At 36.8% G+C, this 20,962-nt stretch overlaps 1 protein-coding gene across 2 annotated transcripts in view; it reads left to right on the forward strand.

Moving 5' to 3' along the window:
• The window catches only part of LRP2 (LDL receptor related protein 2), a 116,676-nt gene that overhangs the window by 91,350 nt on the left and 4,364 nt on the right, over nt 1-20,962 (forward strand). The window contains exons 58-75 of one of the 2 annotated variants that reach the window (XM_027678651.1): nt 638-757; nt 1,316-1,432; nt 1,582-1,698; nt 3,075-3,212; nt 3,946-4,068; nt 4,996-5,124; nt 7,026-7,157; nt 7,785-7,916; nt 9,270-9,413; nt 10,190-10,355; nt 12,201-12,329; nt 13,003-13,223; nt 13,696-13,872; nt 15,463-15,582; nt 17,503-17,593; nt 18,169-18,236; nt 18,395-18,515; nt 19,271-19,400. In XM_027678651.1, the coding sequence (XP_027534452.1) occupies nt 638-757; nt 1,316-1,432; nt 1,582-1,698; nt 3,075-3,212; nt 3,946-4,068; nt 4,996-5,124; nt 7,026-7,157; nt 7,785-7,916; nt 9,270-9,413; nt 10,190-10,355; nt 12,201-12,329; nt 13,003-13,223; nt 13,696-13,872; nt 15,463-15,582; nt 17,503-17,593; nt 18,169-18,236; nt 18,395-18,515; nt 19,271-19,400 (2,375 nt within the window). The remainder of the gene's footprint in view (nt 1-637; nt 758-1,315; nt 1,433-1,581; nt 1,699-3,074; nt 3,213-3,945; nt 4,069-4,995; nt 5,125-7,025; nt 7,158-7,784; nt 7,917-9,269; nt 9,414-10,189; nt 10,356-12,200; nt 12,330-13,002; nt 13,224-13,695; nt 13,873-15,462; nt 15,583-17,502; nt 17,594-18,168; nt 18,237-18,394; nt 18,516-19,270; nt 19,401-20,962) is intronic. The other variant, XM_027678652.1, reaches the window with a different exon arrangement.

Genomic DNA, 20,962 nt, shown 5'->3' on the forward strand with positions numbered 1-20,962 from the left:
GCAAACACCTTGATTTTATGAAAGTCTTCAATAATAATGTACCTGGACGTCTTTTGTTTGATATCACTTAATTGCTCTGCTAGTTATTTGTCTTCAGGAGAAATTCTGTGTGCAGCAATGCATTGTGCAGCTCACATGTTTATGAGCTCTGAAGATCAGGATTTAATTTTTTTACCTGATATGTTATCAAATGAAAAGGAAATACTGGTGCTTGAGCTGAACTATTAAAAGTATTAGAACTGCCAGTACTTTCTACATTTATTTAACTTACCTCCTGTGGTGGTGAAACCATCAGTGTGGGAAATATAACAATGCCTTTTGGATTTATATTGAAACCACTCACTTATACACTTAGGCACAAAGATCACTGGATCACTGTAGCAGAATCAGAAAACACTTGAAAATGTAACACACCATGGTGTCAAGATGCCCTCCTTTGACAGTACTGAGTTTCTCTTTGTGCTTCTGTCTCAGTTCGATGTAGTTATTTCAGTCGTTTCTTAATCACTTCTCTATTACTTGGCCTGGTTTGTGGTGCAGAGATCTCTATCTACTTCAGTTATAATCTGTGCATTCCGTCTTATCTAAAGATTGAGCTAGTGTGTGCTGTTTTGTTGGCAAACTGTCTACACTACAGAGGAGATGACTTGCAATCCTGTTGGAGATTTCCGTTGTGACAATCATCGATGTATCCCACTGCGCTGGAAGTGTGATGGAGAGAATGACTGTGGAGATAACTCTGATGAGCACAACTGCAGTGAGTTCTTTTTCGGCTGTAATGACATGCTTTTGACTTAACTGTCCTTGTATTTCTGATGAGAGTAAGGCAGACAACTCTCAACTGTTGTTTTATACTGTAGCCTTTTATTTGCTGATACCGCACTGATATCACCAGGATGCATCCTGGTTGCATAAAAACACTGATAAATCCAGTCATCACAATAACACAAATTCCTGTTTTCCACTAAGAAGTGACATTTGAATTCTGTCCTGTGTGCAAATGTTGTATTATATAGTTTCTTAAACAGTGACAATGGATCTTTTTTTTTTCTAATTTGTATTAAAAACTCCTGTATAATTCTGTGATGAAACAAAGTCCACAATGAATTTCTTTTTTTCTAAGTCGGGGGAACATAGAATGTGTAACATGTATAAAGAGTATTGGGGGAGAATGCTGTTTTAACATCATTTGGTTTTAAGGATTTTATCACATTATCTGCCCACATTACATTTGTCTGGTTTAGTGAGACAAGTGTGGATGTTTAACTGTGCATCTGGGAAACTTTTCATATTTGTACATTCATTTTAAATGAAGGTCCTCGCGAATGCACAGAAAGTGAATACCGGTGTGACAATCTGCGCTGCATCCCTTCCCGGTGGATCTGTGACCACGACGATGACTGTGAAGACAATTCAGATGAACGTGACTGCGGTGTGTGCTCTCTTACATATTCACACTCTTGTTTCTAGTGTGATAAATTATTCTGCCAAATAATCTTTTATGGGAAGCATCTTTAATGAAGTAATGTTCACCAGGTCACTTTAGTCATCTCACCAAAAGTTACTTCTGAATCTTTTCAGAGCTGAGGACCTGCCACCCAGGTTATTTCCAGTGTGATAGTGGACACTGTGTTGCAGAACGCTTCAGATGTGATGGAAATGCAGACTGCCTTGATTTCTCTGATGAAGCAACTTGTCGTGAGTTTCAAACTTTGCAGTTGGTGCTCATTGAGCTCACTTCCAAAAAGATTTTCACTTTTGTGTATCTTTAAGTGATATGACTCCTTAGAGATATAGAATTATGCAGCATTCAGCGATGTCAGTAAAATTCAGGATAAGTATAATATTTTGAATCAGCTTTTTGATATAATAATAGGTTGCCCTCTCTTATACTGGTTGTAAACACATTCCTAATGGTAGGAAATGAATGTGTTTACGAGGTCCAGGAGAAGATACATGTGTGATCGAATTAAAATTTTTGACCATCCCTTGGACACTGCAACATCCAAACTGTTTCAGTTGTACCAAATTCTGACAAGGTTCTGTAATGATATTTTTCTTTATAATACCCAAATTTCTGTAAAGTTTCCCAAAGTATCAGTGAAGCCAAGGAAATAAAATACTTTTCCATTTCTGTTTTCCTTCTGTATATTAATCTACTGTGAAAAAATATCTGTAGCTTGCATGGAGCTCCAGCTCCATCTGTTAAACCAGAAAGTACTGTTCACAGTTGGAATGAAAATATCATCTCTGTGTTCTATCTGCATTGACTGACATCAGCTTTTTAGGTGATATTGAAGTATTGGTTCTGACTTATATATTCACATGATTTTAGGCTTCAGTACTTGAGAGAACTCTTTATGTTGGTATCGTGGCACTTCTGTACATCTTTACGTTTTAACACCGGTGCTTCAAGTAAGAAGGGGCACCTGCACACTACTATCTGTATTTTTCTGATGATAACTCCATCCTGGAATGTACATCACAATAGTTGACTTTCAGAACCTGAGTTACACAACATTTGGCTGTTCTTAAAGGGAGGAGAAAGTGTATGAGAAGCCCTTGAAAGAGCAAGGGTATGGTTTATTTATATAGGTTGGTAGAATCATATTGTTTTCTTTCCTCTAGTTCAGTTTCTTTCACAGTTTTTACAGAATCTGGGTGGGGTTTTTTACTATACCAACATGAGTCCTTTTGGAATTGGATATCTTAGGTACTTTTTCAGTCATTCACATTTTGTGCCAGTGATGTTAGTTACCTTTATTACTGAACTAGATTTGTCAGGAATAAATTCATGTAGCATTTGTTAAGTTAAAATTTATTTTCAAAAGCTTCTGTAACTTATGTTGTTTCACTATTTATTTAAACCTGAATTAATTACATTATCGCTACCAAGAAGTCCTCAGTCTTTGCAGTCTGTTGTTGCTGTACATCTTTGCAGTGACTCATATAGTATCTCCAATTGTGGAGAGAAGGGTTTTTAAGAATAACATAGGATTGGGCTGACTATTTTTCAGGAAAACATAACATTTTTATTGTAAATGCAAATGTCATAATCATTTTCCTTTCTTCAGCAACACGGTATCCTAATGGTACATACTGTCCGCCCATGCTGTTTGAATGTAAAAACCACGTCTGTATCCAGCCGTACTGGAAATGTGATGGTGATAATGACTGTGGAGATGACTCTGATGAAGAACTTCACCTTTGCTGTAAGAGAGAGAAATTATACTAAAATTAACAATATGCTGAATAAATCTACCTACAATAGATAGAACAATTAGAAAATAAATTCTAATTTTTCAGGATGAGAACTTTGCGCCATATGCAAGTTCACTTCATCCTCCAACAATGTGTTTCTCACTGCTTTGCAGATTTGTATATGTGGTTATAAAAGTAGGGAGAAGCATAGCAAAGAGATAAGGACACTGTTTCACATTTTGCAGTTGGTTATCTAAAATAAGAACATCAATTTGAAATTAAAGATTAATTCAGATGATGTATATTCTCAAAGGTGCTGAGCTTTTAAAGCTATCGGTATTGTCACGGTGTCTTTGTAAGTCGGGAGTCCTGACTTCAGCTCTAACAATTAGGTATTGGAGGTGCTACTTGAACAGGTTTTGTCAGTTGTACACTCTATAGCCACTAATAGCATGTTGGATTTTCAGTCACTATACTTCATGAACAAATCTAGAAACTTCAGTGTTATATGTAGTAGAGAATATGTCTTTGGCCAAAGATGATGTACTGTCTTCTGACAAAAAAATGTGTAATGTCCTAACATACAGTCACCAAAATGTGCAGAAAATATTCTTTTGGGTCTGAATGCCTTCTCACCTTTTGAAATGTACAAAGCATATAAATGTTACCACATAAAAGTGATTGGAATAATTTGTGTCTCAATGGCATCAAGTATGAAATTGTGATTGACTTCTCTGATTTCAGTGGATATTGCTTGTGAATCTCCATTCCGCTTCCGATGCGAAAACAATCGCTGTATATACAGTCATGAGCTGTGCAACCAGGAGGATGACTGTGGAGATGGAAGTGACGAGAAAGAGGAACACTGTATGTTTACATAAAATTGAGCATCAAATTCAGAATTGTGATGTGATTAATATTTAATACCAAAGAAATGTCAAAATTAAGCATAAATTATGAAAGCAATAGTGTGAAATAATTTAAACTATGGTTATTGGCACTAAGTATTTATAGCTCTCTGTACAAGTAGCAAATGTGCAAACATTTGTCTGAAAAGTAAAGATCGTGATTTTCAAAACAATATTGTATTTTACTGTGAGCCAGCAGCCAAATATTATCATCTTACTATGAACTCCACTTTAAATGAGGAAGAAGAAAAAGTCTGGCTGTATCATAAAATTAAGATGGGATGGATAAAATAAAGGAATGGCTACTTCTGAATTTGTGGCACTGTCATGCACCTATTAATAGTGTTGATATTTAGGTCCACACCCTGCAGAAGCTCTGTTAATATTCAATAGGTTTTTGCCCTCAGATATCTTATGTAGTTCTCATTGACTATGTTGATTTCTACATTATCAAGTTTAATCATATTCTTAGTTGGTTAATGATATTATTTGCTGGCTTTATTGCACAAAATTCTAGAAGTTAATAGATTGCTAGTATCTCAATAATCTCTTGAAGTCTGCCGTAGATGTATGAAGTATATCACTAAAGGATATTAATAGGCTTGCATTATTTAAAAGAAAGTTTGATCAACTATTAACAAGAAGAATTTTCCTTCTGTCTTTTTAATAAAATAGTGGAACTTCTTTCAGTTCAGGAATGTGACTAGAATTCAGGAGGTCTATGTCCTTGTTATGGTTGTAGCTTTACTACAGCCTTTCCAAGTCACTCTAATCAGTGTTTTACCAGATTGTATCAGCTTCTGCATTAGCAATGTGGAGTAGTGCTGTCTCTTGGTACTTTGTAGCTGAAACTGTGACAGAGAAAAGTTTCTCTTCTTGACTATAGGTAGAGAACCGACACCAAGACCGTGTACAACTGAAGAATTCAAATGCAATAATGGAAATTGCATTCCTTTACATTATGTCTGTGACAATTATGACGACTGTGGAGACCATTTTGATGAAATGGGCTGCAGTAAGTAATAATATCAGTAGAACACAAAATTGCAATGCTATTGAAATAAAAATTTCTGAAACATCTTTCTTCTTGAATAGCATTGTAAGAAGTATTGCTTTTTAATTAGCCTGTGTGAATTATTTTATTTTTTTTTAATTAGCCTGTGCTAGGATTACCCCATGATAATATTTTCTGGTTTTATTCTTTTTCTATTTTCATTCTTTCATTATTTTAATTCATTCTGGTTTAATTCTTTTTTGTTTTCATTATTTTGTACATGTCTACAAAAATATGTAGATGTGGCACTTAGGGACATCATTTAGTGGGGCTTAGCAGTGTTAGATTTATGGTACAACGATGATCTTAAAGGTCTTTTCCAACCTAGATGGTTGTATGATTCTATGAAAATCAGTTCTCTGAACAGTCTTTTTTAGACTTAGGGTATTTATGTATCACCAAAAAAAAAAGGAGTTTATCTTTTTTTTGATCTTGTTTTAAAATGAATTGCATTACAGAGGCAAGAACATCCAGCTATTTCAATCATAATTGCAATAGGCCACCTATGGAATTATTCATGGGCAGCCTCTGAACTGGTATACATTGCTCTAGCCCTGTTAAAAGTGTATTGAGATGCTTCTATTTCCTTTTTAAAGACATGACCACTGAATTCTATAAGGACAGGCAGTCATTGGCCTGACTGCCTTCTCGAATCCTCTGTACAGCTTTTATTAACTATGTATTATAAATTTACTAGCATCCATTTAGACACAAAAGCTTTGACTTGAACTTTGAGGCAAGAGAGATTATTCCATGGAATCTGGAAGCAAAAACTCCTAACTTTTTATATCAATGTGCACAATGATAATATGAGCATGTACTTGCAATTTCAATTTGTCAGGCTGTGATGGCTTCAAGTGAAAGTGTGCCAAATGCTGCACGGGTGATTTGCAATCCAGCAGACTTGCAGAACACAAATAACTTGGAAGCCTATAGTACAGTCCATTTTGAAGCAGCTGGTTTTTCTGTTTCTTTTACCATCCCAATGGTCTTTAGGTAATATAACGTAACGCAATGACTTGAGGAAAATATAAAAGTATAAATGCTATGAAACAGTGTGAAACAGACACCTTCTGGCAGTCAGCACTCTACTGTTTGGGGGTGGATGTGAATGCAGGTCAGATGGTAACATTCAGAGTCTTCCCAACATCAAATACTTGCTATAGAGAAAACAGTATATATGTGTATATATGTGTACAACTAATTTATGCTTCTACACATGTATGTGAAATTGAGCTGTTTAAACTTAAATTAGTCAGCAGTGGAATGTGAATGCGTAAAGGAGATAATCAGCTTAATGTAATGTTTTTGCCGTACATCTGTATCTTTTCCTCATGATCTGCCAATGAACATGTTATTTATCTTTTCTGGTTATATAACAGATACTCAAAGTATTGGGTAAAAATAGAATTCTACATGTACTTTGGGAAGACTATAATTTTCATTATCTGTTACAGACTATCTAGTATCCTTGACTTGGCTTTTCCGTTACACGCATGTTTTCTTTGCAATGCATTCTTTGCAATGACCCGTGCTGACTTTAGGTTAGGTATGGCATGAACAAGAAATTCTGCAGTTGCTGCAGATTGGTGGTAATGTAGAATGTAATTTCTGTTATGGAAGGTGAGCTTTAATGGTTATGGCTCTTATCCTGACCCTGTTCACTGGTTCTTAGTTGACAGCCCTCTTGACCAGTGGTTACCATTCTCTTCTAATTTTAGTTAGAAAAAAGGAAAGAAAGCTAACTTTGTCTACTTGAAAACTATTTTCAATTACAGTAATGATAAAAATTGTTATACCTTCCCCATATCACTTCATTTTTTGGTTATAATTACATAATATGCTTTTTTTTTCCCCCCCAGATCCTGGAACAGAGCGAACTTGTGCGGAAAATATCTGTGAACATAATTGTACCAACCTGAATGAAGGAGGCTTTATCTGTTCCTGTAGGCCAGGGTACAAGGCCAGTGAAACTAACCGAAACTCCTGTGATGGTATTTTCAATCTTACAAATGTCTTCTCACTGATAAGTGTTCCGTGACCTGTCACTTTGTGATTCTATTGTGACCATCCATTTTCACATCCTAACAGGATTTTTATACATTTAGCAGATGCTTCCTAAAAAATTTTGCTGCTGAATCATGTTTTCTGACATGCAGGCCTCATTCAACAAAGAACCGGCTCCACAATTCAGACTTCTTTTAAGCTTTTGGTGGCTGTAGATACATGTTTTTGCTCTACAGCATATAGGTTTTGTCCTATCTTTGCAATCCAGGGGAAAGAAATTTGATGGGGTTTGATCCAGATGCCTCCTAAACACCTCCAGGGATGGTGACTCCACAACCTCCCTGGGCAACCTATTCCAGTGCCTGACCATCCTAACAGTGAAAATTTTCTAATATCTAATCTGAGTCTCTCCTGTCTCAGCTTAAGGCCATTTATTCTCCTCTCTCAGTTTAAAACCATTTACTCTGGTCCTCTCACTGCAGGCATGTAGAGGAGACCAGCCCCCCACTGCAACCCCACCAGGTGGTTGTGGAGAGTGATGAGGTCCCCCCTGAGCCTCCTTCTGGCTAAACAAGAAAGAAAGCTCTAGGAATCTTTTCTCTACTTGTGTTTAGATATCAACGAGTGTGAGATCTTTGGAACATGCACCCAGGACTGCAAGAATTCCAAAGGAAGCTATGAATGTTTCTGTGCAGATGGCTTCAGGTCTGTGGGTGATCAACAAGGGAAACAGTGCGCAGCTAATGGTATGTTAACTGATAGCAAGATTGATTGCTACCTGTAAAGAGCAAGTGGAATATAGCAACTTAATGAGTATAATCCTCTCTTTTGTAGGAAGGGGATAATGAAAACCAATCCTTATTCTGTAAGATAGTAGCATCTGTGTGTTCCACCTATTGCACAATCAGGAAAAAAAGTGCTTATCTCTCCTTCCAACTGTAAACATTACAAATAATATCTTGATTTGGATACCTGCCTTCCTTTCTGCTGAAGTTTTCTGCGAACAAAAACCTGTTATCCTGTGGTTGTCATCAGAAAGAAATTAATGTTGCCTATTCCTGAAGTTTAGGTTTTCTCAACAAAATAATGCCCCAGAAAAAATTGCATTAAGCTGGTACAAATCAAAGGCAGTTTGATGACAGATTGCCATTCATTGTTCATGGACTGATGCACACAAATAGAAGGACTTTGGCCAATGTTTAACATCAATCGTTGGCTTTTTATCATACCTCAGTGCAATGACTACAGTGTGTGGCAGTCTTTGAATAGGTAGAGTTGATTCAGAAAATAGTAGTAATAGAATAGTAATAATAAAAATAAAGAGGTGATAGGAAAGGAGTGACAGTGCAGCAGTGTTATATAAAACAGAAACAATACTGTATTTAGAAAAGTATTTACACTTTAACAGCATCTAGACACACCAGGTTTTCAAGGCTAAGTGATGGAAGATAATATGGTTGTAGCTGGTAACATAATGAAATTTGTTGTGCCTGAAGTTCTATTTCTATGTATGCCTGGAATTCTGCCACACTTTGCAGTACAAGCTCACAGCACTCATAAGTGAGGACCTGGTGGGATATTATTAGGCTAACTCCAAATTAAGCTGTGGGCAGGAGAACATTCATCTGAATATGGAGACATTAAGATTTAAAGACTTTCAGGTAGAACAACTCAGACAGGTCATGTCATAGGGTACTGGCAATTTATTTGTACTTTCAAAATTGTTTCCTGTACTTTGAGGGAGGAAAGTGGAAGCGCATAGTGTGCAGTGGCAATCTGTTTTTGAAATGTAAAGTGTTGATATGCCAACAACGTAATGTTTAAGAATTTTTAAGGAATAATCCCTTAATGATTACCTCTGCACAAGATCTATGGTGAAAAGAATAATACTATCCTCACTGTTAAGCATTTCAATAGCTTTTAATAAATTTTGCAAAGCCAAGAAGTTTGAATAGCTCTGAAGCTTTAGAAGTGGCCTTGTGTTCTTCTTGTCCAGATAGGACTTGTGAAAATCCCAGTTTAGGCTTGACTAGAAGTGACTTTCTTCTGCTTCTTCTAAAATGAGAAATACATGAAAATAAATTCACGATCATTTCCAGGTAATCCTCCATTGTTACTGCTGCCAGATAATGTGCGGATTCGAAGGTACAATATCTCATCAGAACAGTACTCTGACTATATCGATAATCAGGAGCGCATCCAAGCTCTGGATTATGACTGGGACCCTGAAGGGATAGGCCTGAGTGAGTATGCTAATACTCAACCATGCAGTGGTTGGTTTAAAAAGATGCATTTCTGCAGTGTAGGTGTTTGATTTACACTGGAAATCAAAATTAAATTAGATTAACTGGCCAGGTCTTGGTTGAATCTGCCCCTCCCCTCTACTCATTCTACAGCATCAGTGTGGTTTCCTTTAATGATTTAATTTAGTTTAGATATGTTTTGCTCTGGTTTTCCTTTTGTTTCAGTGTGAGTTTAGCTATGGAATTGTGGCTCTTTAGGATTATGCTGCAGCAGAGGATTATTATAAATTAACCCATTCTTTTCTTTTACCTTTACAAATCCCAAACCTTGCTCAAGTCTTGCCAGAACTAATCCTTATACTAAGCAGGAATGGCTAGTAGATCCCTGTATTAGCTTATGTTTTTTGGCTCTTCCTCAGGTTCTCTTTTTTTGCCATTTTCCCAGGGCCACTGTCCTGGGCCATACTTGCTCCTTAGGGTTATGAGACTCTAAATTACTCTCAAAATCATATGTAAAGGCTTCAGAACTAATATCCTTTACTCTTGAAATATGTGATACATAATATTTCTTGGTAATCTAGATCAAGATGACTTTAGATGTGGATCTTACATTTGATGGATGGCTTAAAACTTTACACACTAACACAACGTAATTTAAATGAACGAACGACTTATTCATAAATAAATGAGTCTGGTAACTTCACATAAGAGCCTCAGAAAGATTAGAATTTTCAGCAAATATGGAATTAACTAGAGATTTGTCATCTTTTTTGAAGGTATCGTGTACTTCAGCATTCTGGGACAGGGTTCTGAGTTTGGAGCCATCAAACGTGCTTATCTCCCCACATTTGACAGCAGTAGGAACAATCCTACAAAGGAAGTTGACTTGAATCTCAAATACATAGTTAGTCCTGATGGGTTGGCTGTTGACTGGGTTGGAAGGTAAGTGCACTGAAAAGCTAGAAAAATGCTGTACATTTAATGTGTCAAGGATTTGATTGGGCAGTGCAAAATCTACTTTTTTCTTCCTTATGAACTGTCTCCGAAGATGCCTAGTCTGAAGGTAGTTCAGTAAGCTGTCCTTGCCCAGGCAGCAGGTTAATAGGTCACATGCATGCTGCTGACTGCATCACATATTTTCTGAGGAAACTTGCCTTACCCTACAACTGGCAGATCATTTGTGCATCAGTAAAGTGCTAATACATCAGCCTTCATGTCAGATGGATTCTTCTTCAATGACTTAGGTAACTCCAGAGAACAACCTTTTTCTGCTCTTGGAAGGGAAACCTCCCCAGTCCACAATGTAATTTATCTTTGCTCCTTTCTTACCAACCTTGTACTGTATGAGCAACCCCAAAACAGAAACAGCTCTGAAGTTTGATGAATAGATGCTTTTTTGATGAATAGAAAGTAGTTACATTTTTGTAATCGTGTTCTTATACAGAGTTTTTTCTCCGTTTTATTGGCTGTGGATTTTTTTAGGCTAAAGCATGGTAATTTTTTTAACTTCATCATAGAAATTATGAGATCACTTCTTATGTTTACTACCATGGGAAAGAGCTGGGAGAAAGTTGGGCCTGACTTTTGATGTTGACGGCATCGTTTATTTGCAGTGTAACTTTTAAAGGATGTGGTGGACAGGCATAGCTGAAGTTCATGTGCTGTAATGTTGAGAGGATCCTGATGCTTGTAGATGGGCACTATGAAATGTAGTCTGCGCAGTCTATGATTCTGTTTGAAGCTGAATGGACAGACATGAGTCAGTCTCCTGAATGCTGTTGCCAGATTTTGGATGTCCCTGGTACAAATCATGATAGCGAAAAACAAGTGAAAAATTCTCTCTTTTCTTCCAGCAGTTTTAAAATGTGAGAAAGATATATTAAGGTCTGGGAGAGCCTTCAGAGTATTTTGCTGTTTGCATCATCAGCTGGAGGCCACCTAGAAAACCAAATGTCTCTGAGGGCAAAAGGGAGTGTCTAAGTTTCTATTCATAAATCTAAATGGTCATGAGAGCAAGGATAAAGGGTATCTATCACAAGGATCCCTGGTGAGGCTAGCACCTTCAGCACTTCAAACGTAGTGTTACACTGATTTCAGATCATGTTGAAATTTATTTTAAAAACCACATTCAATTGTCTGCACATATTCCCAAGCCAATTATCAGATAATTTATTCAATCAGGAGGCACTGTGTGATTAGTGAGTGCATAATAATGTTTATTATATAGGCTCAAAAAATGATAAAGCCATGATGATAAAGATAAACAAAATTCAAGGAAGATTAGACTGAGTGCCCTGTTTATTAGGACTAAAAGCATTTGCATCTGATGTGATAATTTATTTGTTAGTATCTTTGTCATAAGACAAAAGTCTAGAGAGGAGCTGTGAATTAATAAGCTGGATACCTTCAGAGCTGCTGCAAAAATTACATGGTAAATAAATTTTTACTGGTAATGAACCTCATCGTCCTGGAAAGCAGAGTCTTTAAAGATGCTTATTAGCCACCTCTATTGCTTAACAGTAACAATAAAAGTTTTCAGTATCCCTTCAGTGAAGATTATTTGACAGGTAACAGAGGCAGCTGCAGAAACTTTGTCAGAGGGAAAAACTGGTGAGCCAATAGATCTCTTTTGCTAAACTCACCTATATTTAGGACCTGTATATTCAAAACTGAATTATATGAATTTTGCTTGGGTTATATATACTGTTTCTTCTTAAATTTTTTTTAATTCATCTTCCAAGTGTAAACTATTTACTTTTGGAATGTTTTGTGTCTTACATAATTCAGACATCTTTACTGGACTGATGCAGGGACTAATCGCATAGAGGTGGCAAAATTAGATGGACGGTACAGAAAATGGCTTATTTTTTCTCTACTGGATCAACCAGCAGCTATCGCTGTCAATCCAAAACGTGGGTAAGTATTACAGGACTTAAAAGAATTGTTTTCAATGCTATTCAAACCCCAAACCCCCTACAATGGTAATTTTTCCGGGAAAGACTAAGAGAATATTCTCTGGAATTTTCCTTTAATAATGTTGCAAAGTTCGTATGGGAGAGTATTTTGGATTAGATTTCACACGGATGCTTGTGTTGGTGACAAGGCCAGGGAGTTCAAATAAGAATCTGTGTGCCCACCAAATTTCTCTGTTACTCCTGAAATAGGGAAATAGATGGTAATGTCTCTTTACTAGCTCCAAGCAATACAAACATAGGCTCCTTTGCAGGGGAAAGCAGTGTAAATGCACTGGTACATTCAACAGCTGTGCTTGCTACAACTAGTATTATGTGATGGATTAGGAGATACTGTGATATGTGCTTCTCTCAGCTGGGGTAAAGCAGCACGGCTTCCTGAAGTTGCCTGGATGCTGCAGCTCTGTTGTGACTGATGGATGTTCTTTTGGTATTTATCTTCTCTACTTAAAACAAGCTTGTTCAGTGAACTCTCTGTGACCTTCCCAAAAACATCTGCAAAACATCGGGTGCTGAACAGCTTTTTGTTCTGCAACTGATCTTTTCCATGAGACTCCAAAGGATATTCATGACAACCAAATTCTGAACTATATTAAATTCTGGTTCTGTCCTTTCAGGCTCATGTATTGGACTGATTGGGGAAGGCAGCCAAAGATTGAGTGTGCCTGGATGGATGGACAACAAAGACAAACCCTGGTCTCTGAAGACCTTGGCTGGCCAACAGGTCTTTCTATTGATTATTTGAACAATGATAGGATCTACTGGAGTGATTCAAAAGAAAATATTATTGAATCTATGAGACCTGATGGGACAGACAGAACCATTGTATTACATGGAGGTAAGAACTTACTATGCAATTAATGTAATAGTAACCAAGAGTAACAAGCACTTGAGCTTCACAAGTGGGGCTAGATTTGGGAGCTTTTCAAAGAGTAAGTCTTGGTAGTGTTTTCTTCTTTGTAGAGGGATAAATGGCACACCAGGTTCAGAGCTCATGATGCCTGGTAACTAGATTCCCTGAGGGTAATTTACATGACCCAAACAGAAGACAATGTGGAAAACTGGCTTCTTGCTTTTTTAAAGTATATAATTCAGCAGTCTGCAGGAACAGTGACGTGAAGAGGTCAGGCTCTATATATATTTACATATATACAGGCTCTGTATATATTTACATAAGGATGTAAATATATAGCCGCAAATGTCTTAAAATGAAATGATGAGATAATATATTTAAGCTGAAGAACAGCAGTTTTGTCACTCCTGCTGGAGATTCGCTTGCTGATGGTCTATTGTTTGGTTCCTTTGAGAAGTAGGCAGTCCATACAGCCTTGATGTCTTTGAAGGCCATTTATATTGGATAGCTAAAGAACGAGGAGAAGTCTGGAAGAAAGATAAATTTGGAAATGGAGAAAAAGTGAAAGTGCTGACCGTGAATCCCTGGCTTACTCAAGTGCGCATCTATCACCAGCACAGATACAACCAGTCAGGTGGGTAATCAGGATCCCAGAGCCTTTCCTTGCTATGAGATCAAAGTTGATATCCATGTATTCAAAGAGCTTATTAATCTTCTGGTAATGTGTCTATTAGTATGTGATAATATTAGTTTCTGAAAACCTAAATATTAAATAGAGGCTGGCAAGTATTTTCTGGACATGCAAAATGAAATCAACAGTGGAACACCACACACTGCTCTTTCAAGTCTCTTAGTTCTAAGTTATGACCCTGTCCTGTCTTTTTTTCCTCTCCATCTTGGAGTTGTCATAGAGATGGCAGTTTCAATATGCATTTATCCTGGCAAAGTGCTGGCTGTTTAATACTTCCTCCAAGGGGGATATTTCAGCTATGACATGGGTTGTGGGCAGAATGGAAGCTTCAGGTAAAGTTTATCAGGACACTCTCCCGTTGAGTCACAAGGCTCAGAAAGGACCCCCTTTCTTTCTAAACTCCTTCTCAGAAAGGAGTCTAGGTGTGGCTGCTCCAATCCTTATCCTGAACTTGTCAATGGTTTATGCATAAAGGCATAATTGAGCCTTTATATGACTTCATCCTGCAGGATTTAGGATGGCAAACCAAATATGAATAAAATATTTATTTAAATTGATGATAATAGTGATAATGATTATAATAAAATAATTTAATCAGAATTATTTACTATACAGTATAGGTAGTCATAACTATAACTACTAGTATAGAACACTGTTTAGTAAAATAATAATTTCAAAGCTAGATTAATAATTATAAAGTAGAGCTTGATGTTGCTTATCCACACCAATGACCATGGATAAAAGTCTTTCACTCAGCCTTGAGTAGTAACTTGGAGGGCCCTCTCCACTCAAAGGAGGAATCTCCACACACACTCCTAGAAGGAGTACATTGGAAGACCCTGCTGTTAAAAAGTGGAACTGTGTTTTTATAGTATAAAGTGATTGACTGTCAGTCATATATTTCTAGGCTAGCTATGCCAGCTCAGCAGCCCTTAGATAAGTTATCAATACTATAACTTTTCAGTTCCTTTATCAGTAACTTTGCCATATCCACACCATTGTTTTTCACAGCCTCAGAAGGTTTAATTTTGGGATTTGTTGAGTCAGGTTGGTTTTAGCATTCTTCAGCACCAAAAGCAGTGTAAACCCTCTTCTCCATCAATCGCTGATTACTTTTTCAAAGTAAAGTTTGAACTGTTTTACCCCTACTTAGGCAGGGTATCCTGCTGTAGCATGTCCATAATAATCACAGAGGAGAATGTCCAGAGGAGCATCCAGCATACCCCTCGTTAAAGGCATTCTAGCTTTCACAATCAGAAGGCTCCTTGTTGCTTGGGGATATTCAGTGTCTTCTTGGTGCTCCACTGGCTCCCAACAGTCATTGTCTCTCCCTTAAGAATGGAAGAAAAGGCAGAAATAAGGTTTTGGTACAAATGTGGTATTTGGACATCAATTCTTTTAAAAACTGGATCTGGACTTGTTTAGATTTTTGGTGTGTGTTGTTGATGAGATACACTACTGATAATGGAATTGCCCTGCCTCACCTCTGGATTATGCTGCATTGCTCTTCAAATGTCTTTATCACTTTTCCAGTGCCTAATCCTTGTAAAGATGTCTGCAGCCACCTCTGCTTGCTGAGACCAGGAGGGTACACCTGCTCGTGTCCACAAGGAACTCGGTTCATAGAAGGCAGCAGCACAGAGTGTGATGCAGGTAGAATAATTTCTCAAACTGGATATGAAAGCAAAGAAGCTTTTCTTTAGGAATGCACATGCATTACTGAATTAGAAATATGGAAGGATGATCTAATAGATAATGGTAAGTCAGGACATCTGGCTTTTTTTCTCAGTCATCACTGATTTGTGGTCATCTTGTGCATTTCCTTTAATCTCTTTACATGTCATTTGTAAAATGGATATAGGTATATTACTCCAGCCAGACCAGACCCAGCTACAAAATTGGTCATGGTTTCTGATTTTTGTTTTGAAATTCCAAAATATTTTCTTTTTTTTCTTTTTTTTTTTAATGCGCTTATTTCAGAACTAAGAACTTCTTACAAATTATTCTTAACAATTTTAGTTACTGTTTGGTAAAAGGTATTGTTTAATCAGTATAATAGAATATAATAGAAACTTAAAGCTTACCAAACTCAGAGTTTGGACAGAGATAACTTCTAGAAAGTTAGCATACTCTGGAAAGCCTTTTAAGAACTAGAATTTTGTGCTTGGTTGTTGCCTTGCAGCAAAGCCCTCACAGTGCTTCTAGGAGCACCAATCAAATGGAACTTCTCAGCCTTTACTGAGAAGAAAGAGCATAACACTGCAGGATTTCTATTTCTCTCTAGCTGAGAGTCTGCATTCTTAGCTTACAGTGATGTGGGTGGTAGCCAGATGTCCTTGTACTTGTCCTTGCAACATCTTTAATATATTATGATTTATAACATTATGTCTGGCATTTTTCCTATGGTTAATATTCTCTGAATTATGTTCTTTTTGCACTGAAAGAGAAAATGTCATAACTTTTTACACTACCTTACCTCTAAATTACATTTTCTTAATAATTGTTAATGCTTTTTCCTATTGCCACATGGTGTAAGCTGCAGAAAGAGGAGCTAATTATATGTAATAATGACTGGAAGTATGCAATATGTGTTTAAATTAGGGATCAATAACACTGTTGATTGCAATTGCTAGTTGCTGTTTATTGCTCTGAGGACAGTGATATTCTTTGCTGAAACTGATTTACATAAAACATGTAGCAATTAAGAAAATTGTGCCTGTATATATGTTTGCCTGACCAAACATAGCTTTTCTATATACATTTGGTTTATTTAGCCATTTCCTCATATTGCAGCTGCTGAGAAACCGCCTGTAAAACCTCTGCATTTGCCTTTTTGGTACTCCATTTACTTTAAGGGAGTTTCACCTCTAAAGAACATTGTAGCAACAGATTTCCTCTACCTCTGGCTGATAAAAATTTTGATACAAAAGTGTTATGATCTAACTTATCCATGTAAGATGGATTGCCAAAGTCCATCCTTAATTTATAGCCTATAATGATAGCTAAGATCCAGAGCTTTTCCTGTATTAACTGTACTTTTCTGAGAGCATATCCTGAGCCCTTACTGAAGGCTAGTGCGATTTTTTTTTCACTTGACTCATCATTAGAGTAATGCTCCTCCTGTATGTGCATTTCCATTCCATGCTCTTCCTTATAAGTAAATGCATTCCTGTGTGGCCTTCTCTGTGCAACATCCGGCAGGCTGGATGGACAAAACAGATAAAGCATTGCTGCTTTCTGAATGGAGAAGTTTGAAGGGTGGTGGTGAGCTGTATTGTAGGAGCAAAATAAAGAGAGCAGAAGTACAGCTCTTGAGTTGACTATGCCTACTTTCTACTGAGTAAGTTGTTATTTTCTGAGAACAGGTTTTACTTCAATTTAAATAAGCTGTTTTGGCGGAAAAAATAGAGATAAGAGCAACAAACACGTGTGCTATTAAAAACAAAAGTTCTGAAAAGTAGCCGATGAGTTTGCATATGCAAGTTCTGTAGAGAAAAATAAAATGATCTATTGGTAGTAGTTATTTTGTTGAAGATGTCTTGCCAACGCATGTGCGGCTTTTGGCTTTTGCAGCTATTGAATCCCCTCCCACAATGCCACCAGCTTGCAGGTGCATGAATGGAGGAACTTGCTATATAGATGAAAGCAGTCTCCCAAAATGCAAGTAAGTCTATATGTTGTTAGGGTAGTCCTGGGTCAGATTGTGCTGATTTAGTGTCACAAAACAATTAACTCTTTGAAATGTGTTGGACACACTTCAGATGTCATACATCTGCCAGAGCATGTTTATAACAACCACGGAAAAACACACACATACATAAAAATATCAACAAATAAGTAATGTAAATGCATCAGTTTGTGGAAAAAAATCCCCAAGACACCAAATCCAAAAACTTGAAGGAAGGCAAACCACTGCAGATTCTAATAAAATGCTATACCAAAAAACTGTAACAATGGATAAGTACTGCTCAGTAAATGCAGGTTGGAAGAGCCAGCAGGTGCCACCAATGCTCCACTGAAACCAAATTTTTTTACTTCAGTGCCTGGTTTTCTGACTCAGCACTTTTTATTTCCACTTTTAATTCTGTGAATGTAGCAGACATACTGTATTTGCAGTCAGTGAAATATATAATTACTGAGCATGGAGTTAAAATCTATGGCATGTAGAATATAATAATAAAGCTGATATCCTAAACTTCATAAAAGCTATTCAGTCAGTTGTCCTTCTTACATTTACAGATGTTCTTATGGATACACTGGGAATTATTGTGAAATAGGATTGTCAAAAGGAGTCCCTCCTGGAACAAGTAAGCTTCAAGTATATATTACCCTTGATATTTGAGCTAAAGAATGTATAATACCTCACCATGATACCTGTTCAGGGTCAAGCTTCTAATTCTCTGGGCCTTTTTTTGCACTGAACTATGCTTGCTTGAATGTTTGCTTATTCTTCTGTCTTTGATAGCAGCAGTAGCAGTGTTGCTGACAATCATACTGATCATAATAATTGGAGTATTAGCGGTTGGAGGATTTTTTAACTACAGACGAACAGGCTCCCTTTTACCAGCACTTCCCAAACTACCAAGGTATGTTTTGAAGGCTTTCAGAGCTGGAATGTGTATGAACTGAAAATGTATGTTTGTTTCTAAATATTTCTGAAAAATCCAGTTTGTTTGCCGTGTGCCCATTCTGGTGGAATATAGGAAGTGCAGTGTTGCAGCAGTTCCAGTGGATTTTTGACTCAAGCAATATCATAGCTGATCACTATTGTGTGACAAAGGACTGTTGTAAAACACTTCTACATTATAAATTTGCTTTTAAATAATGATCAATATAGACGACTGTTTACCAGATCTGGAACTAGATATTCAGCTCAAAAAGATACAAAAGACCATAGTTACATGTTTTACTTTTTAAAAAAACTTTGTCAGAAGAAGATTCTGGCAAAGAGATCTTTTAACATAGAACGCCTGAGCTCATCTGCAACACTGTATTCATCTGTTTAAAAGTATGGTGCATGTGTAGCGAACTTCCAGCTGTTTGCAATGCCTGAGACAATGCCTACTCTGCTGACAGTCATACTGTCCAGTGAAAACCAGCTTTGTGAAATATTTGATGTTTTAAATCAAAGGAAGATGAAGAAAATATATTTTAAATTATTTGAATTTTTTTAAAAACCTGTTGAACTAATAAAGGAATCCAACTTCTGGTGCCCTCACTAGCTTGCTTATAGCCAGCAAAAATTACTTAGAACAAGTAGAAAAATCTGTATTATAAGCCTTCTTTCTGTATAACCTCTTTTTTCTTTATTTTGTTTTGTTTTGTTTGGGTTTTTTTGTAGTTTAAGCAGTCTTGTAAAATCTAATGAAAATGGCAATGGGGTAACTTTCCGATCTGGAGCAGATGTGAGCATGGACATAGGAGTCTCTAGCTTTGGGGGAGATTCTGCTATAGACAGAGCAATGCAAATGGTAAGGTTTAGTTCTCAAATAACTTCTTTAATTTGTGTCCTTTTAACGTAATTATTGGCTGATAGAGTGGAACCTTTTGTGTAAAAATGACAGTGAAATGATACATGTATTCTAGAAAAAGATGTGAACAATGATTGATAGTTTCCTGAAATAGATTTGAAGGCAAGGACAAATGAAAGATGTTCTTCAAAATAATGTGACTTTTCCCAAGATTTATATGGTAGAAATTAAGTCAATTACCCCCTCTCCTCTTTCAGCATATTCATGGCATATACAGGGAATGAATAGACAAGTGACAGCATTGTGACAGAGAATTTTTTGAGGGCCTTTGTCTTCCACAGAACGTGTTAAAATGTGTGGTTTTCAAATACAGATGGTATGTTAGAAAATTCAGAGGTAAAACTCAAGCCTAACCAGAGGATACACTAGTTTTTGCAGCAAGTTCTAAATTCAACAGTTTATTAATTTATGAAGTTTAAACAAATAGTTTGATAGTTATGGGGACATCATAAAGTGTAACTCTGCTTCATCCGTGTTTTGTTAAGCACATCTGAGAAATAGCAGATCCTTGTGTTTTATATACTGTATAGTTTTTCATTGGAAAAAATATTCCCATGTTTACCACAAGAAGAACATTGTACTAAAGATTTTTACTTGTAGGAAACAGATGACAGGTATGTTTGAATAGTAAGCACTTGCTGTAAAGTATACTCTGGAAACTCCGTAAACATTACAAACCTAACTGACGGTAAATTAATATGAAATGAGACAGCTAGAGAAGATAAGCTCATAATATACATATATGACCTTTGTCTAGATGAAGAAACACAGTCTTTGTTAAAACTAGGCAGTGGAAACAACCATATGAATGTTTTGGTAAATACTGGGAAAATAGCTTTAGGCTTGTATATTACCTCAGATCTTTTTCATGCTTGGAAAACTTTACTGTACTTTGCATTTTCTGGCCTAACACTGATGTACTGAATTTCAACCAATGCAGTTTATACATTGCCAATAACAGGTCTGGATACAGACTATTTCTACTTAAGTGGCATTAATTCTCCCTATGTATTCAGAGTAAACAAAAATTGTGTGGTACTGAAGTGAAGAACTGTGGGATGTGCCTCCTAAAATTTTAACATCATATATGCATGAGTAGATGTTAGAGGGATATTTTTCAGTTTGGCTGTTTTAGCAGAGCTAGGTCAATTTGAGGGAGTTGACAAGAGTCTACTGTGTGGTAAAAACCTATACTATGATAGTATAAAGCGTGAATTCTTGTGGCATGGAGCAGGGGTTTGTAAAAATGAGGCAGGTTTAAGAAAGTAGCTGATGGAACTATTCCTGTCTTATTCCTTGCTAGTTCTTTGATGGGGCTGTAACAAGAAGGAGGACAAGTGAGTCTGGGTGGGGTTTTGTTTTCATTACCCTTCTACCTGTTGATTCATAGCTGGCTAGCCCTAATCCACTAATTAAGGGGATGTGCTTACTGCTTTGTCTCAAAAACTGCAGCAATCTCCTTGCTGGGACAAAATCTATGAATTTATTCTAATAAGCTACTG

This window comes from Neopelma chrysocephalum, unplaced genomic scaffold (assembly GCF_003984885.1).
Source record: "Neopelma chrysocephalum unplaced genomic scaffold, ASM398488v2 Primary Assembly neopelma1_44, whole genome shotgun sequence".
NCBI classification, from domain to species: Eukaryota; Metazoa; Chordata; class Aves; order Passeriformes; family Pipridae; genus Neopelma; species Neopelma chrysocephalum.